The 21,944-nt window shown below is 50.7% G+C and overlaps 1 protein-coding gene across 11 annotated transcripts in view; it reads left to right on the forward strand.

Annotated features, from left to right (window-relative positions):
- The window catches only part of LOC148451010 (uncharacterized), a 130,604-nt gene that overhangs the window by 16,675 nt on the left and 91,985 nt on the right, over positions 1 to 21,944 (forward strand). For 9 of the 11 annotated variants that reach the window (XM_088462382.1, XM_088462385.1, XM_088462384.1 and 6 more), the window contains exons 3-10: positions 807 to 896; positions 1,442 to 1,558; positions 3,818 to 3,931; positions 4,327 to 5,049; positions 17,782 to 17,871; positions 18,592 to 18,705; positions 18,782 to 18,901; positions 21,637 to 21,774. In XM_088462382.1, coding sequence (XP_088318508.1) covers positions 807 to 896; positions 1,442 to 1,558; positions 3,818 to 3,931; positions 4,327 to 5,049; positions 17,782 to 17,871; positions 18,592 to 18,705; positions 18,782 to 18,901; positions 21,637 to 21,774 — 1,506 coding nt within the window. The remainder of the gene's footprint in view (positions 1 to 806; positions 897 to 1,441; positions 1,559 to 3,817; positions 3,932 to 4,326; positions 5,050 to 17,781; positions 17,872 to 18,591; positions 18,706 to 18,781; positions 18,902 to 21,636; positions 21,775 to 21,944) is intronic. The other 2 variants (XM_088462388.1, XM_088462392.1) reach the window with 1 other exon arrangement.

A 21,944-nucleotide genomic window follows, 5' to 3' on the forward strand; every position in this document is an offset into this window, starting at 1 on the left:
CTAATTATGCACTCCCATTAAACGCCCGTTTTGACCGTTAGACACGCCTGCGTTCGGATCTCCACTCCCCCGTTTTCAAGCACCTTCCCCTGTTACCACCCACAAACTGTACATTCTGTCAATCAAATTAGCAGCCCCTCGCTGTTTTGCGAGCGCACGATTTCCAACCGCAATGACTGTTTTGCGCATGCGCATTACGACCCATACGCATGCGCAGTTGTGCGAACATCGCTCAGAGCGAACGAGCGGCCGCTTACGAGCGGCTCTGAATCAGGCCCCCTGCATCATAGAATGTTGTTAAAAAACAATATATAATAATTTCAGAATATTAAAATAAAATAAAATCCTGACTTCTACTAATTCCCTGTAAGTGAGCAGGAGAATCTCGGTGTAATGATATTAATGTGAGTATTAATCACCTAACCTCTCCCAGCAGCTCCTGCGTCTCCCCCTAATACACTAATGCTGTGAGCACGTCCATCTCCTCACATCATAAATCATAGCGAGAGGATCTCATTTTACCCCCTCAGTGCTGATTGCTGCTGCCAAGCGAGCCCCCATTGTTTCCATGGCAACCCCTGGCCGGCCATCTTTCCTCCTTCCTGTCCTTTCTAACCATCACTGCTCCAGATCAGTGTCAGCTTTCCCCTAACAGAGAGCAGGGTGACCCTGTGACACCCATGGTCTGCCAGCCCCCCTGCCACACCCCATGCCCCCCGCTAGGGCAGTTACTACAGATCGGCTGCTCGCACGCTACAGCCATGGGATAGCAACATGTACTATTCACTCCCAACATGTGATTACAGGCGGATGGTTTGTCACCGGCCCCTGGCCCCCAGGCATCAGCAGCCCCCTGCACCTCTCGCTCCGCATCCCGAACCTCTAGGACTACACAGGTAATGGTCTCCTTGTTATTGTAATTCTAACGTAACGCACATTGCACATAATTACCTATACGATCAGCTGCCGGACCGGCCAGCGTGATATTATCGCACTACATATACGGAGCGTCACCACTTTTAGTGAAGTTGCCGCAGTTATGCTGTAATATAGTCGCTCCTGCATGCTGGTACCATTGTTCATTCAGTATTAGAAGGTGCAGCCTTTGTATTAGTATTTTCTAACCCTCAGTGTCTCTATATTGTAAAGTTAAGTATAGATGCCGTAAGCTTGGTCCATCGCGATAAATGCGCCCTGGGATGTGGCATGTTGGGTCGTACAGCGGGATAGTATTTGGGGAGGCCCTTGCTAGGAGACCGATATCCGTAGCACTAGGCATTACGTCCTTATCAATAAATACAGTGTAATAATCTGACATTGGGGCAGTAGGCATCACTCATTGTTTGGTTGTCTGTCACGGGTACCAGGCCCTGTCTGATCTGTAGAGTTCCTGCCCTGGCGGCTGTTATTCATGTCTACACATTACTGTATGTTGCTGCAGGTCCCGGACTCCTCCGAGTCTCCCGAAGCCGGAATCTCCTCTGCCGACATCGGGACACGGGTTCCTCTCTGCACCCCAGAGCCCGCAGTACTCCACCCCCAGCCTGGTGTCGGTCAGGTGAGCATGATGGGAAGAGTTGTCCAGTGAGAGCCAGAAGGACAGAATTGCGCAGTGTATCTTACGTCTGTGTTTAGTTTTGCACCAAATATTTGTGTAGGGATTATTTACTGTCACTACGTCCCTGATACCGGAGCACACAGAACTCCCAGAACACAGGCATGCTGCATCATTGTACTCAGCAGGAGCTGCATGTGCTATCTATTCACATCACATGTGTACACACACACACACACACACACACACACACACACACAGAGAACACAGGCATGCTGCATCATTGTACTCAGCAGGAGCTGCATGTGCTATCTATTCACATCACATGTGTACACACACACACACACACACACACAGAGAACACAGGCATGCTGCATCATTGTACTCAGCAGGAGCTGCATGTGCTATCTATTCACATCACATGTGTACACACACACAGAACACAGGCATGCTGCATCATTGTACTCAGCAGAAGCTGCTTGTGCTATCTATTCACATCACATGTACACACACACACACACACACCGAGAACACAGGCATGCTGCATCATTGTACTCAGCAGAAGCTGCTTGTTCTATCTATTCACATCACATGTGTACACACACACACACACACACACACACACACACACACACACACACACACACACAGAACATAGGCATGCTGCATCATTGTACTCAGCAGAAGCTGCTTGTGCTATCTATTCACATCACATGTGTACACACACACAGAACACAGGCATGCTGCATCATTGTACTCAGCAGAAGCTGCTTGTGCTATCTATTCACATCACATGTGTACACACACACACACACACACAGACACACACACACACACACACAGAGAACACAGGCATGCTGCATCATTGTACTCAGCAGAAGCTGCTTGTGCTATCTATTCACATCACATGTGTACACACACACACACACAGAACACAGGCATGCTGCATCATTGTACTCAGCAGAAGCTGCTTGTGCTATCTATTCACATCACATGTACACACACACACACACACACACACAGAGAACACAGGCATGCTGCATCATTGTACTCAGCAGAAGCTGCTTGTGCTATCTATTCACATCACTGTGCAAATATGACGCATTTGAAGGTAAAAAGTCGCACAAAACGACGCTCTGCACTACCGAGGGCTGTTTAACGTGCAAGGAGGTCAGATGTATGAGGACACATTTGTAATCGTTTCCTCTCTTCTCACTTTCTTTTTATTATCGTATATATCCTCCATCGCACACAGTGATTGCGTAATAGGGGATGTAGTTATTAGACCGGTGGCCGCAATGCTGCCGGTCTCAAAACCGGCTTCCAAATCCCGACAAAATACTGACGCCTATCTTAATCCGAACGCCGGAGGACGCCAGACCGAACGAGGTAAGTCAGGGGCGCCCTTAGCATTAGCCGTGGCAGTAGGGTTACATTTTGGGGGGGGGGGGGGGAAGGTTAGTGTTAGGCACCCCTAGGGGGAGGGTTAGTGTTAGGCACCCCTAGGGGGAGGGTTAGTGTTAGGCACCCCCGGCAGGAAGTTAGGGTTAGGCACCCCCCTCCGGGAGGGTTAGGTGTAGGGTACAGTAAGGGGGGGTTTGGGTTAGACACCCCTGGGGGGAGGTTAGGGGGAGGAGGGGGGTAGGGATAGGGTACTTACCTGCCCTGCTGGGATCTTCTCCCTTCGGGCTGCCGGCATCTGGATATTCAGCTGCTGCCGGGACTTCATACCCATTCCGTGTAATAGTTCTTCATTATAGTTATGCTTTACGGAGTGCCAGAGAGCCAGGCAGCAGGACTGCTTCAGTGCTTTATAGGGGACACTTTGTTTCAAGGTAGGTTGCGTTGAGGGGCAGGGCCTGATGGTTTGAGGGTGGGGTAGTTTAGCTCCTGCTAAGATCACTAGAAGACGCTCATTTCAATCATGACAAGACACTTTTAATAGAATTGGAATGAATGTGTGACCTCATGGTGTGGTTCCTGTATAAAGTGGCATCTTCCTTCTTTAAGGTCCATGGTGCTCAGTGCTCAATGGCACAAAGAGGTGTATTGGATCCACAAAATGCATGCACTGAGCCCCGTGTCTCCTAATGAAGGACTAGAACGCAATGAGCAATTTACCTAAAGCCTCAGTCTGGTAATCGTACATCTACTCCGGGCTCCTAATCGCTTTCTTTAGGGTCCCGGTGAGAACCGGATTTCTCTGCTTGTCTTCCAGTATTTACAGCGATGTCGTTTTCTGACTCTTCCGTTATTCCGCAGATTGTTCTCAACTTCCGGGAGCAGAGTAATGGGCTTTCCCTGGACAGTGTGCCCTCTGAGAGTGTCTCCCAGTGCCACGCGGGATGCCACAGCTTGCAGAGGGTGGCCAAGCAGGTGACTAAGGGCATACAATTGGGGGAAGTGAGAGGGGAACGGGGCTCCCAGACATATAACGGGGGGTAATAGGATACACTAATAAAGGAATCCTGCACACCACATGTTCCTGGGAGCTGAAAATCCTCCTTAAGCTTGGGAAGAATATCAGATCAATATTTACTTAAGTGAGAGTTTTTAGAAGTGGAGATGTTGCCCATAGCAACCGATCAGATTCTAGCTATTATCTTCTAGAAAGTGCTAGATAAATGATAAGTAGAAGCTGATTGGTTGCTATGGGCAATATCTCCACTTCCAAAAACTCTCACCTTAGTAAGTATACCCCCTTGGGTGGCTTCCTTGCTGCAATGAGTGGTAACAGCACTAACTTTATTTTATGTTTTTGTCTCCTCCAGATTGTTCTCCTCTTCTTGGATCGCCCATGTGAGTCAGCCAAGCAAACATCTCAGGATCCTCCACTCACCGTGAGCTCCAGAACCCAGACAGAAGGGACCAGGAAACATGGACAGCCCCATTATCCACCATCTCAGCAAGACTCACAAGTCCCATCCCAAACCTGTCAGGAACTAATGTGCTCCAGCACCCACACGGAGTGTTCTAGGAGGCCTGAAGGACTTAACCATCCACCGTCTCACCCACAAGCCCTGTACCAATCGTGTCCGGATCAGGTACACACTTTACCCTCCAGCAATCTGGGTGACGGCACCAGGAGACGCCTGGAGGTCAAATACCAATCGCCAAACCCGGAGATACAGATTTCACCAGAGCTCCGTTTGAATTCTGGGAGAACTGATGACTCTGCCACCCCTTCTGGGGTAATGGACAGTCCAGGGAAGCTTGCCCAGTCACCCACCCATTTACTCATCCACCAACCACCTGAATCAGAAACGCAAACACTGATGTCATGTCAGGAGCCTGCGCAAATCATAAGCTCCAGTACCCAGACCGAGGCGACCATAACACATCCCCTTCCACCCACACCAGAGAACCAGCTCTTTCCCAAATCCTTCCAGTGCTCTAGTACCCAGACTGAGCCCCCTCATAACTCAGACGTTGGGACCCAGCGCAGCTCACGTACGGATCCCATCCTGACCTTGGACTCCTGGACTCAGACCCCGGTAAGTTCATTCCTGGGAGCATTGGTTTCTTTGTCCTGGCAGAATGTGAGATGTTGTAATGATAACGGATGTGCTGTCTGTGCTATCTCTGTCCTAGTTCTCTGCTTATCACATGTAAAAGGTACATGACATTTAATGGGCTTTTATAAATTGGAAAGACCCTATCAATCCTACTAACACTTCTGTAACCAGCAAGACTAATCTGCATGTCGCCGCAGTATAGGGAGCCGGGGTGTGGTATAGAAGCTCAACAGTGTCTAGAGAGGCACTCAATAGATTGACAACAGATGGTAGACAGACAACAGGTCGACAGGGACAAATAGCCGACACACATTTTTTTTCTTCATGGTCCATAGGGGGTCCACAGGGTTGACCTTGGGGTATAGCTGCATCTGGATCCACGCAGTTAAAGCTTTTGCTGCTCCCAGGATGCACTGGGTCCATCCTCCTCTATAGCTCGCCCCCGAGCCACAGGCACCTCAGTTTTAGTTGGTGCCCGGCCGGCGTCAGGTCACCCTTAGCGCAAGGGCTGCTTAGCAGCCCCTAAGCTTATTTTAAGAGTTTTTTTAATTGAATTTTATTTCTTTATTCTAATTCTTCAGAGCGGCAGCGTCTGACTGTCCATTGGACGTCCAAGCTGCCGTTCCTACACCCCGCAGGCGCCGCGACGCCAGTACAGATCTGGGGATCACAGCGGGACCCCAGAGTCTGTACTAGCCGGACTCTGGAGGAATCTCTAGACTGCTGCCGGATCGCTGGGGATCAGGTAAGACGCGGGTCACCACTTGCGGTGACCCGCGTGTGTAGCTGCAGTCTTCTGCCTCCGGTCTCTGGGGACAGACCGGAGGCGCCAGCAGTGGCGGCGGGCTCCCCCTCTCCGGAGGTATACCCCGCGGGACCACTAGACCACCAGGGAATAATGCCGGCAGCGGGACCTGGCGTCCCAGGGGTTAATTGCTAGCCAGGGGAGGCAGCCTTCCCTGTCTAGCGGCTCCTCCCCTCAGCTCAATGCGCCTTTCTGCTCGGCTCTGACGACGCTGAGCTGCATTCCTCCTTCGGCCACTCCTCCTCTGAGGTCTCCGGCGGCCATCTTTTCTCCCAGTGGCAGCGCTGATCTCAGACAGCGCGCGGACCAGTCCCCCTGTGTACCTCTCCCCTGCTAAAGGACAGTGTACACAGCACTATAGCCCTCCCAGGCACTGACTCTGGGCAGGGTGATTGTAGTGATAAGGTGCAGTGAGTATAACTCTCTGCATGGTATGTGACTATTACTAGTGCTGACTGTGCTTTATTTCTCGTTGCTGTCAGTCTATACCTATCCCTTTCCTTCTCCTACAGCCCTGACAGGTGTGTGGGGGAAGGGCTTTTCTTGGATCTCACTTATATAAATTCATGTATTTGTGAGGTCGGTCACATATGGTTGTGTGTCACACGTTGCCATATTTGTGGGCTTGTGTGCTGCATACTGGGTGCGCAGGAGTCAAGCACTGAGCTTCTCTATTGTGATATATATATATATATTTGTCATGTCTGATGAGGAAGTTGATCGCTCCGCGGCTCCCACTCTGCACTCCTGCAGACGCCGTGCCGTAAGTTACCTGGTCCCTCTAACCCCCCAACTTCGGGACAGGATCCTCCTTGGGCGGTGTTTTCCCAGGTGCTGGCTTTCATCGCGGACCGTCTGGCGGTCCCGACTGCTCTCCCCCATAGGGGGTACCCCAAACAGCCATCCCCCATTCCCCGGGTATACCGCATTTATTGCAGTAACCCCCTGGGCCACAGACTGTTAATCCATATACGGGGTTCCCTATGTATATTCAGTCTCCCCCGGTGACTAAGCAGTCCGTCATCACTTCCAGGGTCTCCCGCAGGCGGGTCAACCACCATGGGTGGATGTGTGGATGTGTTCTCCAGTTCAGTCCAGAGTTTGGCGGCCTCATCTTCAGCCTTTCAATCTATGCTACGGAGTGACAAGCCTCAGAAGGCGTCTAAACGCCCTGTTATGTCATCCCAGTCTGCGCAGCTATCAGACTCTGATGCGTCCTCGGATGAGGGGGAATTTCCTGAGGACTCTGATTCGGATTCCCCTGCCCGAGAAGTGGAGACAAAATCTTCCATTAATGTGCCGGCATTGGTGAGAGCAGTGGGGTCTATTCTTGATATAGAGGATGACGCACCGGCCCCTAAATCCAAGTATCCAAATTTCAAGCAGGCAAGGGTGACTTTGGCTGTTTTTCCTCTCGCTGACCAGCTGACTGATCATATGGCGGAGGCCTGGCAGTCGCCTAGTAAAAGGTTCCAGCCGCAGAAACGGTTAGCGTCTAGTTATCCATTTCCTGCAAGTCATTGCAAAAAGTGGGAAACTCCGTCTGCAGTGAATTCTCTTGTTACTCGCTTAATCAAGGTTGCTACATTGCCTATGCCTTCCATTTCATCCCTAAAGGATCCCACAGACAGGAAAGTGGAGACTTGTTTAAAATCGATTTATTCTCTCTCGGGGGTGGTGGTCCGTCCATGGCCATCTCTTGGGTGGCTAAAGCCATTGAAAGCTGGGCCAGGAAGATACTTTTCCTGAGGACGCTCCGGAAATGCAGAGAACTTTAGTGGGACAGATGAGGGATGCTGCTTCCTGTATTGGAGAAGCGTCTTTGGATGGCAGTCTTCTGACTTCCAGCGTATCGGCTGCAGCGGTGTCTGCTCGCCTGTCTTTATGGTTACGTTCTTGGAGAGCGGATGCGGATTCCAAGAAAGGCCTGCAGGCATTACCCTTTAATGGGGAGATATTGTTTGGCCCAGACCTGGACAAAATTGTAGATACCCTGGCAAAGTCCAAGTCAGCTTTTCTACCATCGGTGGCTGCGCCTTCTAAGGCTAGGACCTCTGCCTTTCGGTCCTTTCGTACTCAAGGGAAGTCCAAGAGCCAGTCCTTCCCGAGGCAACCAAGGCCGCCCCTAAACCAAAGAAGCAGGCCTGGAACGCTAGACGCCTTGCTTCCAAGCCAGAGGATAAACCTTCAGCCTGATGGGACAGGCCTCCCTCTGGGGGATCTCAGAGTGGGAGGCCGACTTCTTCAACTCGCCAGTGCTGGTGCAATACAACAACGGATGCTTTGGTACGAGAAGTGGTCTCTCAGGGGTACGCCCTTTCCTTTCGTCACAGACCTCCATACCAGTTCTTCTGCACGAGTCCTTCTCAGGACAAGATCAAGCCCTTATAGATTCAGGGAGCCATAGAGTCCTTGCTGAAAGCAGGGGTCATTGTTCCCGTTCCGCTTTCTCAACGCGGGACGGGTTACTACTCTACTCTTTCTGGTTCAGAAACCCAGTGGGTGTCATCGGCCTATCCTCAACCTGAAGTTGCTGAACAAGTTCCTCAGAGTGCCCCAATTCAGGATGGAAACTTTGCGTTCCATCATTCTTCCTATGGCACCGGGGGATTATATTGTCCCCCTGGTCATCCAGGACGCCTACCTCGATGTTCCTATAGCACCTTCACACCAGCGGTATCTGAGGTTTGCTATATGCCAGCATCACTTCCAATTTCAGGCTCTGCCCTTTGGCCTTTCCACGGCTCCAAGGGTGTTCACCAAAATGATGGCTGTCATGGCTGCCCATCTGCGGAGCCAGGGTATATGGCTTCTACCGTATCTAGACGACCTCCTATTGCTGGCGAGCTCTCCGGAGGTACTTCTACAACATCTGCACCTGATGATCGCTTGTCTGCAAGTGCACGGGTGACTGATAAACTGGAAAAAGTCCTCCCTAATTCAGTCACAAAGGATGGTTCATTTGGGAGCCTTTCTGGATTCTCGTCAGCAAAGGATCTTTCTGACTCCAGACAAGATTTCCTCCCTACAACTTCGGGTGCGCAGTTGCCTGAAGAGTTGCAGAGTGTATGTTCACTCGGCAATGAGGGTTCTGGGGTCCATGGTGTCGGCATTCGATATGGTGCAATATGCCCAGTTTCATTCCAGGCCTCTGCAGGGACTGATTCTATCCAAATGGAACCACACCGGATCCGGACTCAGATGCTCTTATTGTCTCCGGAGGTGCGCCTGTTGATAGCTTGGTGGCTTCAGACATCTCCTCTTACCAAGGGTCGCCCGTTTTTGATCCCGGACTGGGTTCTGCTTAAGGCAGATGCCAGTCTCTGGGGTTGGGGTGCAGTGACAGGTCCACTTTCACTTCAGGGCCGTTGGACTGCGGAAGAAGCGGTTCTCCCTATCAACATTCTGGAACTTCGGGCCGTGTACAGGGCCTTCCAGTTGACCGGTCACGCTCTTAGAGGAAGGGCCGTGCAAATTCAGTCCGACAACGCCACCATGGTGGCGTACATCAACCATCAAGGGGGGACTTGAAGTCGAGCAGCTATGTCAGAGGTGTCACGCATCCTTTCTTTGGCGGAGTACTCCGGCCATCTAGGCAGTCCATTCCAGGAGTCCTCAATTGGGAGGCGGACTTCCTCAGCCGTTATGACGTGCATCCCGGGGAATGGTCGCTTCACCCAGAGGTATTTCAACTACTCGTGGACAGGTGGGGACTGCCGGAGGTGGACCTCATGGCCTCCCGTAACAATCACAAGTTGTACGGGTCCAGAACAAGAGATGCCGACTCACGCCTGCTGGACGCTCTGTCAGTGAAATGGACTTTTCAGCTGGTGTATCTATTCCCTCCGATATCCTTACTTCCTTGGGTCCTTCGGAAATTCAAACAGGACGGCGGCACGCTTCTGCTGGTGGCTCCGGCTTGGCCCAGACGTCTTTGGTACTCCGATCTTCGGAGCCTCAACATGGATGCTCCGTTCCTTCTGCCTCAACGTTGGGACCTGTTGTCTCAGGGTCCCTGCCTTGACCCGGATCTGGGTCATATGTCTTTGACGGCGTGGCTCTTGAGACATCCCTCCTGAGGTCCAAAGGTTTCTCTAGCGCTGTAGTTAAAGCTATGCTCAGAGCGTGTAAGCCAGCCTCTGCTCGGATTTACCACAGAGTGTTGCATACATATTTCCAATGGTGTCGTACCAGAAGCTATGACCCCCAGAAGTTTGGGATTTCCAAAGTGCTTTCCATCAAGCTGGATTGGACCTAGGACTCACTGAAAATGCATGTCTCTGCTCTGTCCATTTGGTTCCAGCGTAGGCTTGCTCCACTACCGGATGTCCACACCTTCCTCCAGGGTATCCTCCATATACAACCTCCCTTTGTCCTTCCAGTGGCTCCATGGGATTTGAAAGTAGTGCTTTGTGCCCTCCAGGGTCCTCCATTTGAACCCCTGGATTCTGTGGAACTGAAGTGGATCACAGCGAAGACTTTTTTTTTTTTTTCTTCTGGCTATATCGTCCACCAGAAGAGTGTCAGATTCAGGGCGCTCTCCTGTCGCTCCCCATTTCTGATATTCCATCGGGACTAAAAGTTCCTACACAAACCATTGCTGGTGCGATGGTGATCCTGCTGCCTGGGCGGCGTATTCATTGCAAATGACACTCTCTGAAGTGAGTGGAGTGCCCCCTGTGTTCCCTCCCTCCCCCCCACTGATACACCAGTACAGTACTGTCAGTGTCAGTCCTTGGGATTATAGAGGAGGTGGGGGAGGAACTGCAGGAACAATGTAGCAGGTGTCAGTGTCAGTCCTTGGGACTATAGAGGAGGTGGGGGAGGAGCTGCAGGAACATTGTAGCAGGTGTCAGTGTCAGTCTTTGGGAATATAGAGGAGGTGGGTGAGGAGCTGCAGGAACTGTGTAGCAGGTGTCAGTCCTTGGGACGGTGCTATAGAGGAGGTGGAGGAGGAGCTGCAGGAACAATGTAGCAGGTGTCAGTCCTTGGGACTATAGAGGAGGTGGGTGAGGAGCTGCAGGAACAATGTAGCAGGTGTCAGTGTCAGTCCTTGGGACTATAGAGGAGGTGGGTGAGGAATTGTAGGAACATTGTATCAGGTGTCAGTCCTTGGGACTATAGAGGAGGTGGGGGAGGAACTGCAGGAACAGTGTAGCAGGTGTCAGTCCTTGGGACTATAGAGGAGGTGGGGGAGGAGCTGCAGGAACAATGTAGCAGGTGTCAGTCCTTGGGACTATAGAGGAGGTGGGTGAGGAATTGTAGGAACATTGTAGCAGGTGTCAGTGTCAGTCCTTGGGAATATAGAGGAGGTGGGGGAGGAGCTGCAGGAACAGTGTAGCAGGTGTCAGTGTCAGTCCTTGGGACTATAGAGGAGGTGGGGGAAGAGCTGCAGGAACAGTGTAGCAGGTGTCTTTGTCAGTCCTTGGGACGGTGCAACAGAGGAGGTGGGGGAGGAGCTGCAGGAACAGTGTAGCAGGTGTCAGTCCTTGGGACGGTGCTATAGAGGAGGTGGGGGAGGAGCTGCAGGAACAATGTAGCAGGTGTCAGTCCTTGGTACTATAGAGGAGGTGGGGGCGGAGCTCCAGGATCAGTGTAGCAGGTGTCAGTGTCAGTCCTTGGGACTATAGAGGAGGTGGGGGAGGAATTGTAGGAACATTGTAGCAGGTGTCAGTGTCAGTCCTTGGGACTATAGAGGAGGTGGGGGAGGAACTGCAGGAACAGTGTAGCAGGTGTCAGTCCTTGGTACTATAGAGGAGGTGGGGGAGGAGCTGCAGGAACAGTGTAGCAGGTGTCAGTCCTTGGGACTATAGAGGAGGTGGGGGCGGAGCTCCAGGATCAGTGTAGCAGGTGTCAGTGTCAGTCCTTGGGACTATAGAGGAGGTGGGGGAGGAATTGTAGGAACATTGTAGCAGGTGTCAGTGTCAGTCCTTGGGACTATAGAGGAGGTGGGGAGGAGCTGCAGGAACAGTGTAGCAGGTGTCAGTCCTTGGGACTATAGAGGAGGTGGGGGAGGAGCTGCAGGAACAGTGTAGCAGGTGTCAGTCCTTGGGACTATAGAGGAGGTGGGGGAGGAATTGCAGGAACAGTGTAGCAGGTGTCAGTGTCAGTCCTTGGGACTATAGAGGAGGTGGGGGAGGAATTGTAGGAACATTGTATCAGGTGTCAGTGTCAGTCCTTGGGACTATATAGGAGGTGGGGGAGGGATTGCAGGAACAATGTAGCAGGTGTCAGTCCTTGGGACGGTGCTATAGAGGAGGTGGGTGAGGAGCTGCAGGAACAATGTAGCAGGTGTCAGTCCTTGGGATTATAGAGGAGGTGGGTGAGAAATTGCAGGAACAATGTAGCAAGAGTCAGTCCTTGGGAGTATATATAAGGTGGGGGAGGAATTGCAGGAACAATGTAGCAGGTGTCAGTCCTTCGGACTATAGAGAAGGTGGGTGAGGAGCTGCAGGAACAGTGTAGCAGGTGTCAGTCCTTGGGACGGTGCTATAGAGGAGGTGGGGGAGGAGCTGCAGGAACAATGTAGCAGGTGTCAGTCCTTGGGACTATAGAGGAGGTGGGTGAGGAGCTGCAGGAACAGTGTAGCAGGTGTCAGTCCTTGGAACTATAGAGGAGGTGTGGGAGGAGCTGCAGGAACAGTGTAGCAGGTGTCAGTGTCAGTCCTTGGGACTATAGAGGAGGTGGGGGGAGGAGCTGCAGGAACAGTGTAGCAGGTGTCAGTCCTTGGGATTATAGAGGAGGTGGGTGAGGAGCTGCAGGAACAGTGTAGCAGGTGTCAGTCCTTGGGATTATAGAGGAGGTGGGTGAGGAGCTGCAGGAACAGTGTAGCAGGTGTCAGTCCTTGGGACTATAGAGGAGGTGGGGGAGAAATTGCAGGAACAATGTAGCAAGTGTCAGTCCTTGGGAGTATATATGAGGTGGGGGAGGAATTGCAGGAACAATGTAGCAGGTGTCAGTCCTTGGGACTATAGAGAAGGTGGGGGAGGAGCTGCAGGAACAGTGTAGCAGGTGTCAGTCCTTGGGACGGTGCTATAGAGGAGGTGGGTGAGGAATTGTAGGAACATTGTATCAGGTGTCAGTCCTTGGGACTATAGAGGAGGTGGGGGAGGAACTGCAGGAACAGTGTAGCAGGTGTCAGTCCCTGGGACTTTAGAGGAGGTGGGGGAGGAGCTGCAGGAAAAATGTAGCAGGTGTCAGTCCTTGGGACTATAGAGGAGGTGGGGGAGGAATTGCAGGAACAATGTAGCAGGTGTCAGTGTCAGTCCTTGGGACTATAGAGGAGGTGGGTGAGGAATTGTAGGAACATTGTATCAGGTGTCAGTCCTTGGGACTATAGAGGAGGTGGGGGAGGAGCTGCAGGAAAAATGTAGCAGGTATCAGTCCTTGGGACTATAGAGGATGTGGGGGAGGAATTGCAGGAACAATGTAGCAGGTGTCAGTCCTTGGGACTATAGAGGAGGTGGGTGAGGAATTGTAGGAACATTGTAGCAGGTGTCAGTGTCAGTCCTTGGGACTGTAGAGGAGGTGGGGGAGGAATTGCAGGAACAATGTAGCAGGTGTCAGTCCTTGGGACGGTGCTATAGAGTAGGTGGGTGAGGAGCTGCAGGAACAGTGTAGCAGGTGTCAGTCCTTGGGACTATAGAGGAGGTGGGTGAGGAGCTGCAGGAACAGTGTAGCAGCTGTCAGTCCTTGGAACTATAGAGGAGGTGGGTGAGGAATTGTAGGAACAGTGTAGCAGGTGTCAGTGTCAGTCCTTGGGACTATAGAGGAGGTGGGGGAGGAATTGTAGGAACATTGTATCAGGTGTCAGTCCTTGTGACTATAGAGGAGGTGGGGGAGGAACTGCAGGAACAGTGTAGCAGGTGTCAGTCCCTGGGACTATAGAGGAGGTGGGGGAGGAGCTGCAGGAAAAATGTAGCAGGTGTCAGTCCTTGGGACTATAGAGGATGTGGGGGAGGAATTGCAGGAACAATGTAGCAGGTGTCAGTGTCAGTCCTTGGGACTATAGAGGAGGTGGGTGAGGAATTGTAGGAACAGTGTAGCAGGTGTCAGTGTCAGTCCTTGGGACTATAGAGGAGGTGGGGGAGGAATTGCAGGAACAGTGTAGCAGGTGTCAGTGTCAGTCCTTGGGACTATAGAGGAGGTGGGTGAGGAATTGTAGGAACATTGTAGCAGGTGTCAGTGTCAGTCCTTGGGACTGTAGAGGAGGTGGGGGAGGAACTGCAGGAACAGTGTAGCAGGTGTCAGTCCCTGGGACTATAGAGGAGGTGGGGGAGGAGCTGCAGGAAAAATGTAGCAGGTGTCAGTCCTTGGGACTATAGAGGATGTGGGGGAGGAATTGCAGGAACAGTGTAGCAGGTGTCAGTCCTTGGGACTATAGAGGAGGTGGGTGAGGAGCTGCAGGAACAGTGTAGCAGGTGTCAGTCCTTGGGACTATAGAGGAGGTGTGGGAGAAGCTGCAGGAACAGTGTAGCAGCTGTCAGTCCTTGGAACTATAGAGGAGGTGGGGGAGGAATTGCAGGAACAATGTAGCAGGTGTCAGTGTCAGTTCTTGTGACTATAGAGGAGGTGGGTGAGGAATTGTAGGAACAGTGTAGCAGGTGTCAGTGTCAGTCCTTGGGACTATAGAGGAGGTGGGGGAGGAATTGTAGGAACATTGTATCAGGTGTCAGTCCTTGTGACTATAGAGGAGGTGGGGGAGGAACTGCAGGAACAGTGTAGCAGGTGTCAGTCCCTGGGACTATAGAGGAGGTGGGGGAGGAGCTGCAGGAAAAATGTAGCAGGTGTCAGTCCTTGGGACTATAGAGGATGTGGGGGAGGAATTGCAGGAACAATGTAGCAGGTGTCAGTGTCAGTCCTTGGGACTATAGAGGAGGTGGGTGAGGAATTGTAGGAACATTGTAGCAGGTGTCAGTGTCAGTGCTTGGGACTGTAGAGGAGGTGGGGGAGGAATTGCAGGAACAATGTAGCAGGTGTCAGTCCTTGGGACGGTGCTATAGAGGAGGTGGGTGAGGAGCTGCAGGAACAGTGTAGCAGGTGTCAGTCCTTGGGACTATAGAGGAGGTGGGTGAGGAGCTGCAGGAACAGTGTAGCAGGTGTCAGTCCTTGGGACTATAGAGGAGGTGTGGGAGAAGCTGCAGGAACAGTGTAGCAGCTGTCAGTCCTTGGAACTATAGAGGAGGTGGGAGAGGAATTGCAGGAACAATGTAGCAGGTGTCAGTGTCAGTTCTTGTGACTATAGAGGAGGTGGGTGAGGAATTGTAGGAACAGTGTAGCAGGTGTCAGTGTCAGTCCTTGGGACTATAGAGGAGGTGGGGGAGGAATTGCAGGAACAGTGTAGCAGGTGTCAGTGAGAGCTTCATTCTCAATAGTTGCTACATGTAGTCTAAGTCGTCGCTTTTTGAATGAAATACAGATGAAAATATTACAGTAATGAATATGTGCATCCCACGTGCTGTCTGCCTGGTATATCTGATACTTGTAGTGATCCCACGTGCTGTCTGCCTGGTATATCTGATACTTGTAGTGATCCCACGTGCTGTCTGCCTGGTATATCTGATACTTGTAGTGATCCCACGTGCTGTCTGCCTGGTATATCTGATACTTGTAGTGATCCCACGTGCTGTCTGCCTGGTATATCTGATACTTGTAGTGATCCCTCGTGCTGTCTGCCTGGTATATCTGATACTTGTAGTGATCCCACGTGCTGTCTGCCTGGTATATCTGATACTTGTAGTGATCCCTCGTGCTGTCTGCCTGGTATATCTGATACTTGTAGTGATCCCACGTGCTGTCTGCCTGGTATATCTGATACTTGTAGTGATCCCACGTGCTGTCTGCCTGGTATATCTGATACTTGTAGTGATCCCTCGTGCTGTCTGCCTGGTATATCTGATACTTGTAGTGATCCCACGTGCTGTCTGCCTGGTATATCTGATACTTGTAGTGATCCCACGTGCTGTCTGCCTGGTATATCTGATACTTGTAGTGATCCCACGTGCTGTCTGCCTGGTATATCTGATACTTGTAGTGATCCCACGTGCTGTCTGCCTGGTATATCTGATACTTGTAGTGATCCCTCGTGCTGTCTGCCTGGTATATCTGATACTTGTAGTGATCCCACGTGCTGTCTGCCTGGTATATCTGATACTCGTAGTGATCCCACGTGCTGTCTGCCTGGTATATCTGATACTTGTAGTGATCCCACGTGCTGTCTACCTGGTATATCTGATACTTGTAGTGATCCCTCGTGCTGTCTGCCTGGTATATCTGATACTTGTAGTGATCCCTCGTGCTGTCTGCCTGGTATATCTGATACTTGTAGTGATCCCACGTGCTGTCTGCCTGGTATATCTGATACTTGTAGTGATCCCATGTGCTGTCTGCCTGGTATATCTGATACTTGTAGTGATCCCACGTGCTGTCTGCCTGGTATATCTGATACTTGTAGTGATCCCACGTGCTGTCTGCCTGGTATATCTGATACTTGTAGTGATCCCACGTGCTGTCTGCCTGGTATATCTGATACTTGTAGTGATCCCACGGGCTGTCTGCCTGGTATATCTGATACTTGTAGTGATCCCACGGGCTGTCTGCCTGGTATATCTGATACTTGTAGTGATCCCACGGGCTGTCTGCCTGGTATATCTGATACTTGTAGTGATCCCACGGGCTGTCTGCCTGGTATATCTGATACTTGTAGTGATCCCACGGGCTGTCTGCCTGGTATATCTGATACTTGTAGTGATCCCACGGGCTGTCTGCCTGGTATATCTGATACTTGTAGTGATCCCACGGGCTGTCTGCCTGGTATATCTGATTCTTGTAGTGATCCCACGGGCTGTCTGCCTGGTATATCTGATACTTGTAGTGATCCCACGTGCTGTCTGCCTGGTATATCTGATACTTGTAGTGATCCCACGTGCTGTCTGCCTGGTATATCTGATACTTGTAGTGATCCCTCGTGCTGTCTGCCTGGTATATCTGATACTTGTAGTGATCCCACGTGCTGTCTGCCTGGTATATCTGATACTTGTAGTGATCCCACGGGCTGTCTGCCTGGTATATCTGATACTTGTAGTGATCCCACGGGCTGTCTGCCTGGTATATCTGATACTTGTAGTGATCCCTCGTGCTGTCTGCCTGGTATATCTGATACTTGTAGTGATCCCACGGGCTGTCTGCCTGGTATATCTGATACTTGTAGTGATCCCACGGGCTGTCTGCCTGGTATATCTGATACTTGTAGTGATCCCACGGGCTGTCTGCCTGGTATATCTGATACTTGTAGTGATCCCACGGGCTGTCTGCCTGGTATATCTGATACTTGTAGTGATCCCACGGGCTGTCTGCCTGGTATATCTGATACTTGTAGTGATCCCACGGGCTGTCTGCCTGGTATATCTGATACTTGTAGTCATCCCACGTGCTGTCTGCCTGGTATATCTGATACTTGTAGTGATCCCACGCGCTGTCTGCCTGGTATATCTGATACTTGTAGTGATCCCACGCGCTGTCTGCCTGGTATATCTGATACTTGTAGTGATCCCACGCGCTGTCTGCCTGGTATATCTGATACTTGTAGTGATCCCACGCGCTGTCTGCCTGGTATATCTGATACTTGTAGTGATCCCACGTGCTGTCTGCCTGGTATATCTGATACTTGTAGTGATCCCACGTGCTGTCTGCCTGGTATATCTGATACTTGTAGTGATCCCACGTGCTGTCTGCCTGGTATATCTGATACTTGTAGTGATCCCACGTGCTGTCCGCCTGGTATATCTGATACTTGTAGTGATCCCACGTGCTGTCCGCCTGGTATATTTGATACTTGTAGTCATCCCATGTGACTTATGAGTCCCGTAGAAACCGTATATATTGTGTTAATTCTGCTGATTTTGCAGCGCACAGATGAACAAAGACCAGGACAACTCAGGGAGAGCCCTCCGTGCAGCCACAACCATCAGCGCTGTCTGCCGCCATCGCTAACCCAGGTCTGACCTAAGCGCATCGAGCATTACTATGGGGGGAGGTGGTGCAGGAGCACATGACGGGGGTCCCGAGGTGGGACACACCTAGTATTCCCAGAACAGCGAGAGCCATTACACTGCAGTTGTGTTTGCTGTACCGCCCACTCTACCAGATGAACATGGAACCTACATACATTTTATAGGGGGATCTAGAATTACTGCGCTCATTTTTTAAGTTTAGCAAATGGTAGCCAATCAGAGGAAACCTGAGGAGATGGCATGCAGCTCAGATGAGTCCTCAAAGTCCTGTTCTATAAAACGGACTTCACTGAGTACAGGTGCAGCAGATTTTAGTGTAACAGTTGTTACTGTCGGGACTCTGGCACCTACACCTGTCACATTTATAGCTGTAATGTCCACACATCTTATACCTCTGTTGGGACTATTTGGACAACCAATCAAAACTGTAGTTTTAGTCACATGACCGATATTGTGCCTGTACCATCTGTTATTCAGATTTAGAACTCTGATCACATGACCAGCCAGCGTGTCAGCTGACCATGTCCTAGTGTCCCCAGCTATAGCCTTACATTACATTATCTACTTCATGTGCTTGAGAGCAACATTAACGTTTTGGTAAATACCCATTGTAGTATTGATATGACCCCCTAGGAGTGTACCCGGCTGGTTTGGCTGCACCTTTATACTCTCTATACTGATTGCTGGTCTCCTGTCTCCTTACAGTATGTAGGTAATCTGCTGGAGCACCACCAGGTGTCACTGCAGGTCCCTGAGCTTCCTCCACTTATTCCACCCTCCACTGCCCCCCCGTGTCTGCCCCAGCACCGTGTCAGGCAGGTGAGTCTCCAGCTCCGCACACGGGTCACTTACAGGAACCACGCTACACGGTTTTAATCCCACCTTATTTCTGCAGATTGTCCTGAATTTTCTGGAGCCAGACAGCAGACCAGTGACTCAGGATCCCCCCATTGCTGGCACGTCCAGTGGTTTGCCGTCGCCTGAAATTCCAACACAAAAACACCAGGAAACGCAGGTACAGCCTATGTAGATATAGCCAGAGACCATGTCTGTCACCTGCTTGTAAGGACAACACGCATGGGGCCTGCTTCCCCCCACTTGCTAAGGGGCTCTCTCATTGTTACCAGTTACTGCCACTGACCTCTCCCGGCATTGCCATGATCAGTATGTGCAGCACCATCCTTGTGTATCCATAGACAGAAACTCCCTACCCGCCATCACATGTTCTGTACCGCAAGAAAACCCTTATTCCAGCGTGTGACACGTCGGGTGTATCTCTCTCTATTCCAGCGTGTGACACGTCGGGTGTATCTCTCTCTATTCCAGCGTGTGACACGTCAGGTGTATCTCTATTCCAGCGTGTGACACGTCGGGTGTATCTCTCTCTATTCCAGCGTGTGACACGTCAGGTGTATCTCTATTCCAGCGTGTGACACGTCGGGTGTATCTCTCTCTATTCCAGCGTGTGACACGTCAGGTGTATCTCTCTATTCCAGCGTGTGACACGTCAGGTGTATCTCTCTCTATTCCAGCGTGTGAGACGTCGGGTGTATCTCTCTCTATTCCAGCGTGTGACACGTCGGGTGTATCTCTCTCTATTCCAACGTGTGACACGCCAGGTGTATCTATTCCAGCGTGTGACACGCCAGGTGTATCTCTATTCCAGCGTGTGACACGCCAGGTGTATCTCTCTCTATTCCAGCGTGTGACACGCCAGGTGTATCTCTATTCCAGCGTGTGACACGCCAGGTGTATCTCTATTCCAGCGTGTGACACGCCAGGTGTATCTCTATTCCAGCGTGTGACACGCCAGGTGTATCTCTATTCCAGCGTGTGACACGTCAGGTGTATCTCTATCTATTCCAGCGTGTGACACGTCGGGTGTATCTCTCTCTATTCCAGCGTGTGACACGTCAGCGTGTATCTGTCTCTATTCCAGCGTGTGACACGCCAGGTGTATCTGTCTCTATTCAAGCGTGTGACACGCCAGGTGTATCTGTCTCTATTCCAGCGTGTGACACGTCAGGTGCATCTCTTCCAGCGTGTGACACGTCAGGTGTATCTCTCTATTCCAGCGTGTGACACGTCAGGTGTATCTCTCTATTCCAGTGTGGGACACGTCAGGTGTATCTGTCTCTATTCAAGCGTGTGACACGCCAGGTGTATCTGTCTCTATTCCAGCGTGTGACACGTCAGGTGCATCTCTTCCAGGGTGTGACACGTCAGGTGTATCTCTCTATTCCAGCGTGTGACACGTCAGGTGTATCTCTCTCTATTCCAGTGTGGGACACGTCAGGTGTATCTGTCTCTATTCCAGCGTGTGACACGTCAGCATGTATCTCTATTCCAGCGTGTGACACGTCAGGTGTATCTCTCTCTATTCCAGCATGTGACACGTCAGGTGTATCTCTCTCTATTCCAGCGTGTGACACGTCAGGTGTATCTCTATTCCAGCGTGTGACACGTCAGGTGTATCTGTCTCTATTCCAGCGTGTGACACGTCAGCATGTATCTCTATTCCAGCGTGTGACACGTCAGGTGTATCTCTATTCCAGCGTGTGACACGTCAGGTGTATCTGTCTCTATTCCAGCATGTGACACGTCAGGTGTATGTCATTCAGTTGCTACACTGGGGAAGATGTACTATGCTTCTGAGAGAGATAAAGTACTAACCAATCAGCTCCTGACTGTCACTTTACGGGCTGGGTTTGAAAAATGTCAGGAGCTGATTGGTTAGCACTTTATCTCTCTCCAAAGCTTAGTACATCAACCCCCATATTAGATGTATTTCTAATATTTTTCTCCATGGAGGGATCAACTAGACCCGGTACCACCTGGGGTGGGTGCTTCTGAAGATGTCACTTACTTTGAGGAAGAAGGTGCTCCCGCTGTCAGGGCTGGTGGGGGTCTTCCTCATTGAGCAGTGGGTGGGTCTTCTCAACAAGGCCACTGGGGTGGCTGGTTCCTTCCAAGACATTTCCTCATCCCATTTTAAGGGTTTTGTTACATCCCAGCTTAATTCCTGCACCCCTGTGACTGATAGAGTACAGTACCTACTGATGCTTCTCCTACAAAAACACTGACCTGTGCCGCAAAAAATAAATGTGTGTGTGTGTGTGTGTGTGTGTATATATGGATGGAGGGCCTAATAGTTGCGCCAATCAATTCGGCAGCTCCTCTAAGAGAGTCCTCTGTTAGTAGGACACAACCATAAAGATATCACACACAATACTTAGAGGGCGCTAACAAATGGAATGTTGTATATGATTTATTACCAATATAAAATCCACAATGGAGAAACCACTGAGAACCTTTAGCTGACAGATATTATCATTGACGAATTCCTCTGATTTGGCCACCGAGGTTCTTATTCAATGTGTGAGATGTCCATTTGGTTCTGTGAACATAACCGGTCACCAAAGAAATCGCCCAACAATGCGGCCAATGGACAAATATTAGGACATCCGAATAATATAAATTCTTGATTAAATGTTAAAAATTAGCATAAAAAGTAATTTCTTACATCAAATTTATAAAAAGAAGCGTCATTGATAACGCCATTATGAAGGTATAGAGAGAGCCTGGTGGTTATCCCTTTTGATACCAGAGTAACCAGAGTAACGTTGACACATTTCGCTGCTCTTCGTCCACATTTAAGACTTTTTTTAAGAGACGGATCCCTCATTATCATCTGAGGGGTATCAGTAAGGTCCCAGCTTACAGCGATTCATACTCTTTATTATGTTGCAGACCGGTGAGGAGCTTCTGCAGCCGCTCAGTGGACTCAAAGAAAAGAGCGGAAGACCCCTCTGTTGTGCTCGGAGACCCCCGCAGAGCCGTAGCTGCCCCCCTACATTGAATGCGTGTCTGACATCACCCATACCCCAGGTGCTGCTATTGTAGAGTGACGCGGAAGGACGGACGCCCCTAATGCTCCTTGTGATTTATTGTATCTGTTTTGTCCTCCTCACGCTGAGTGTATGGGAGTAATTAAGGCGCAAATCTAAGTGATTACTGTTCCGCTAATGCCGCGGTCACCTCACATTATAGTCTCCATG

This window comes from Taudactylus pleione, unplaced genomic scaffold (genome assembly GCF_031769625.1).
Source record: "Taudactylus pleione unplaced genomic scaffold, aTauple2 ptg001222l, whole genome shotgun sequence".
Classification (NCBI taxonomy): Eukaryota; Metazoa; Chordata; class Amphibia; order Anura; family Myobatrachidae; genus Taudactylus; species Taudactylus pleione.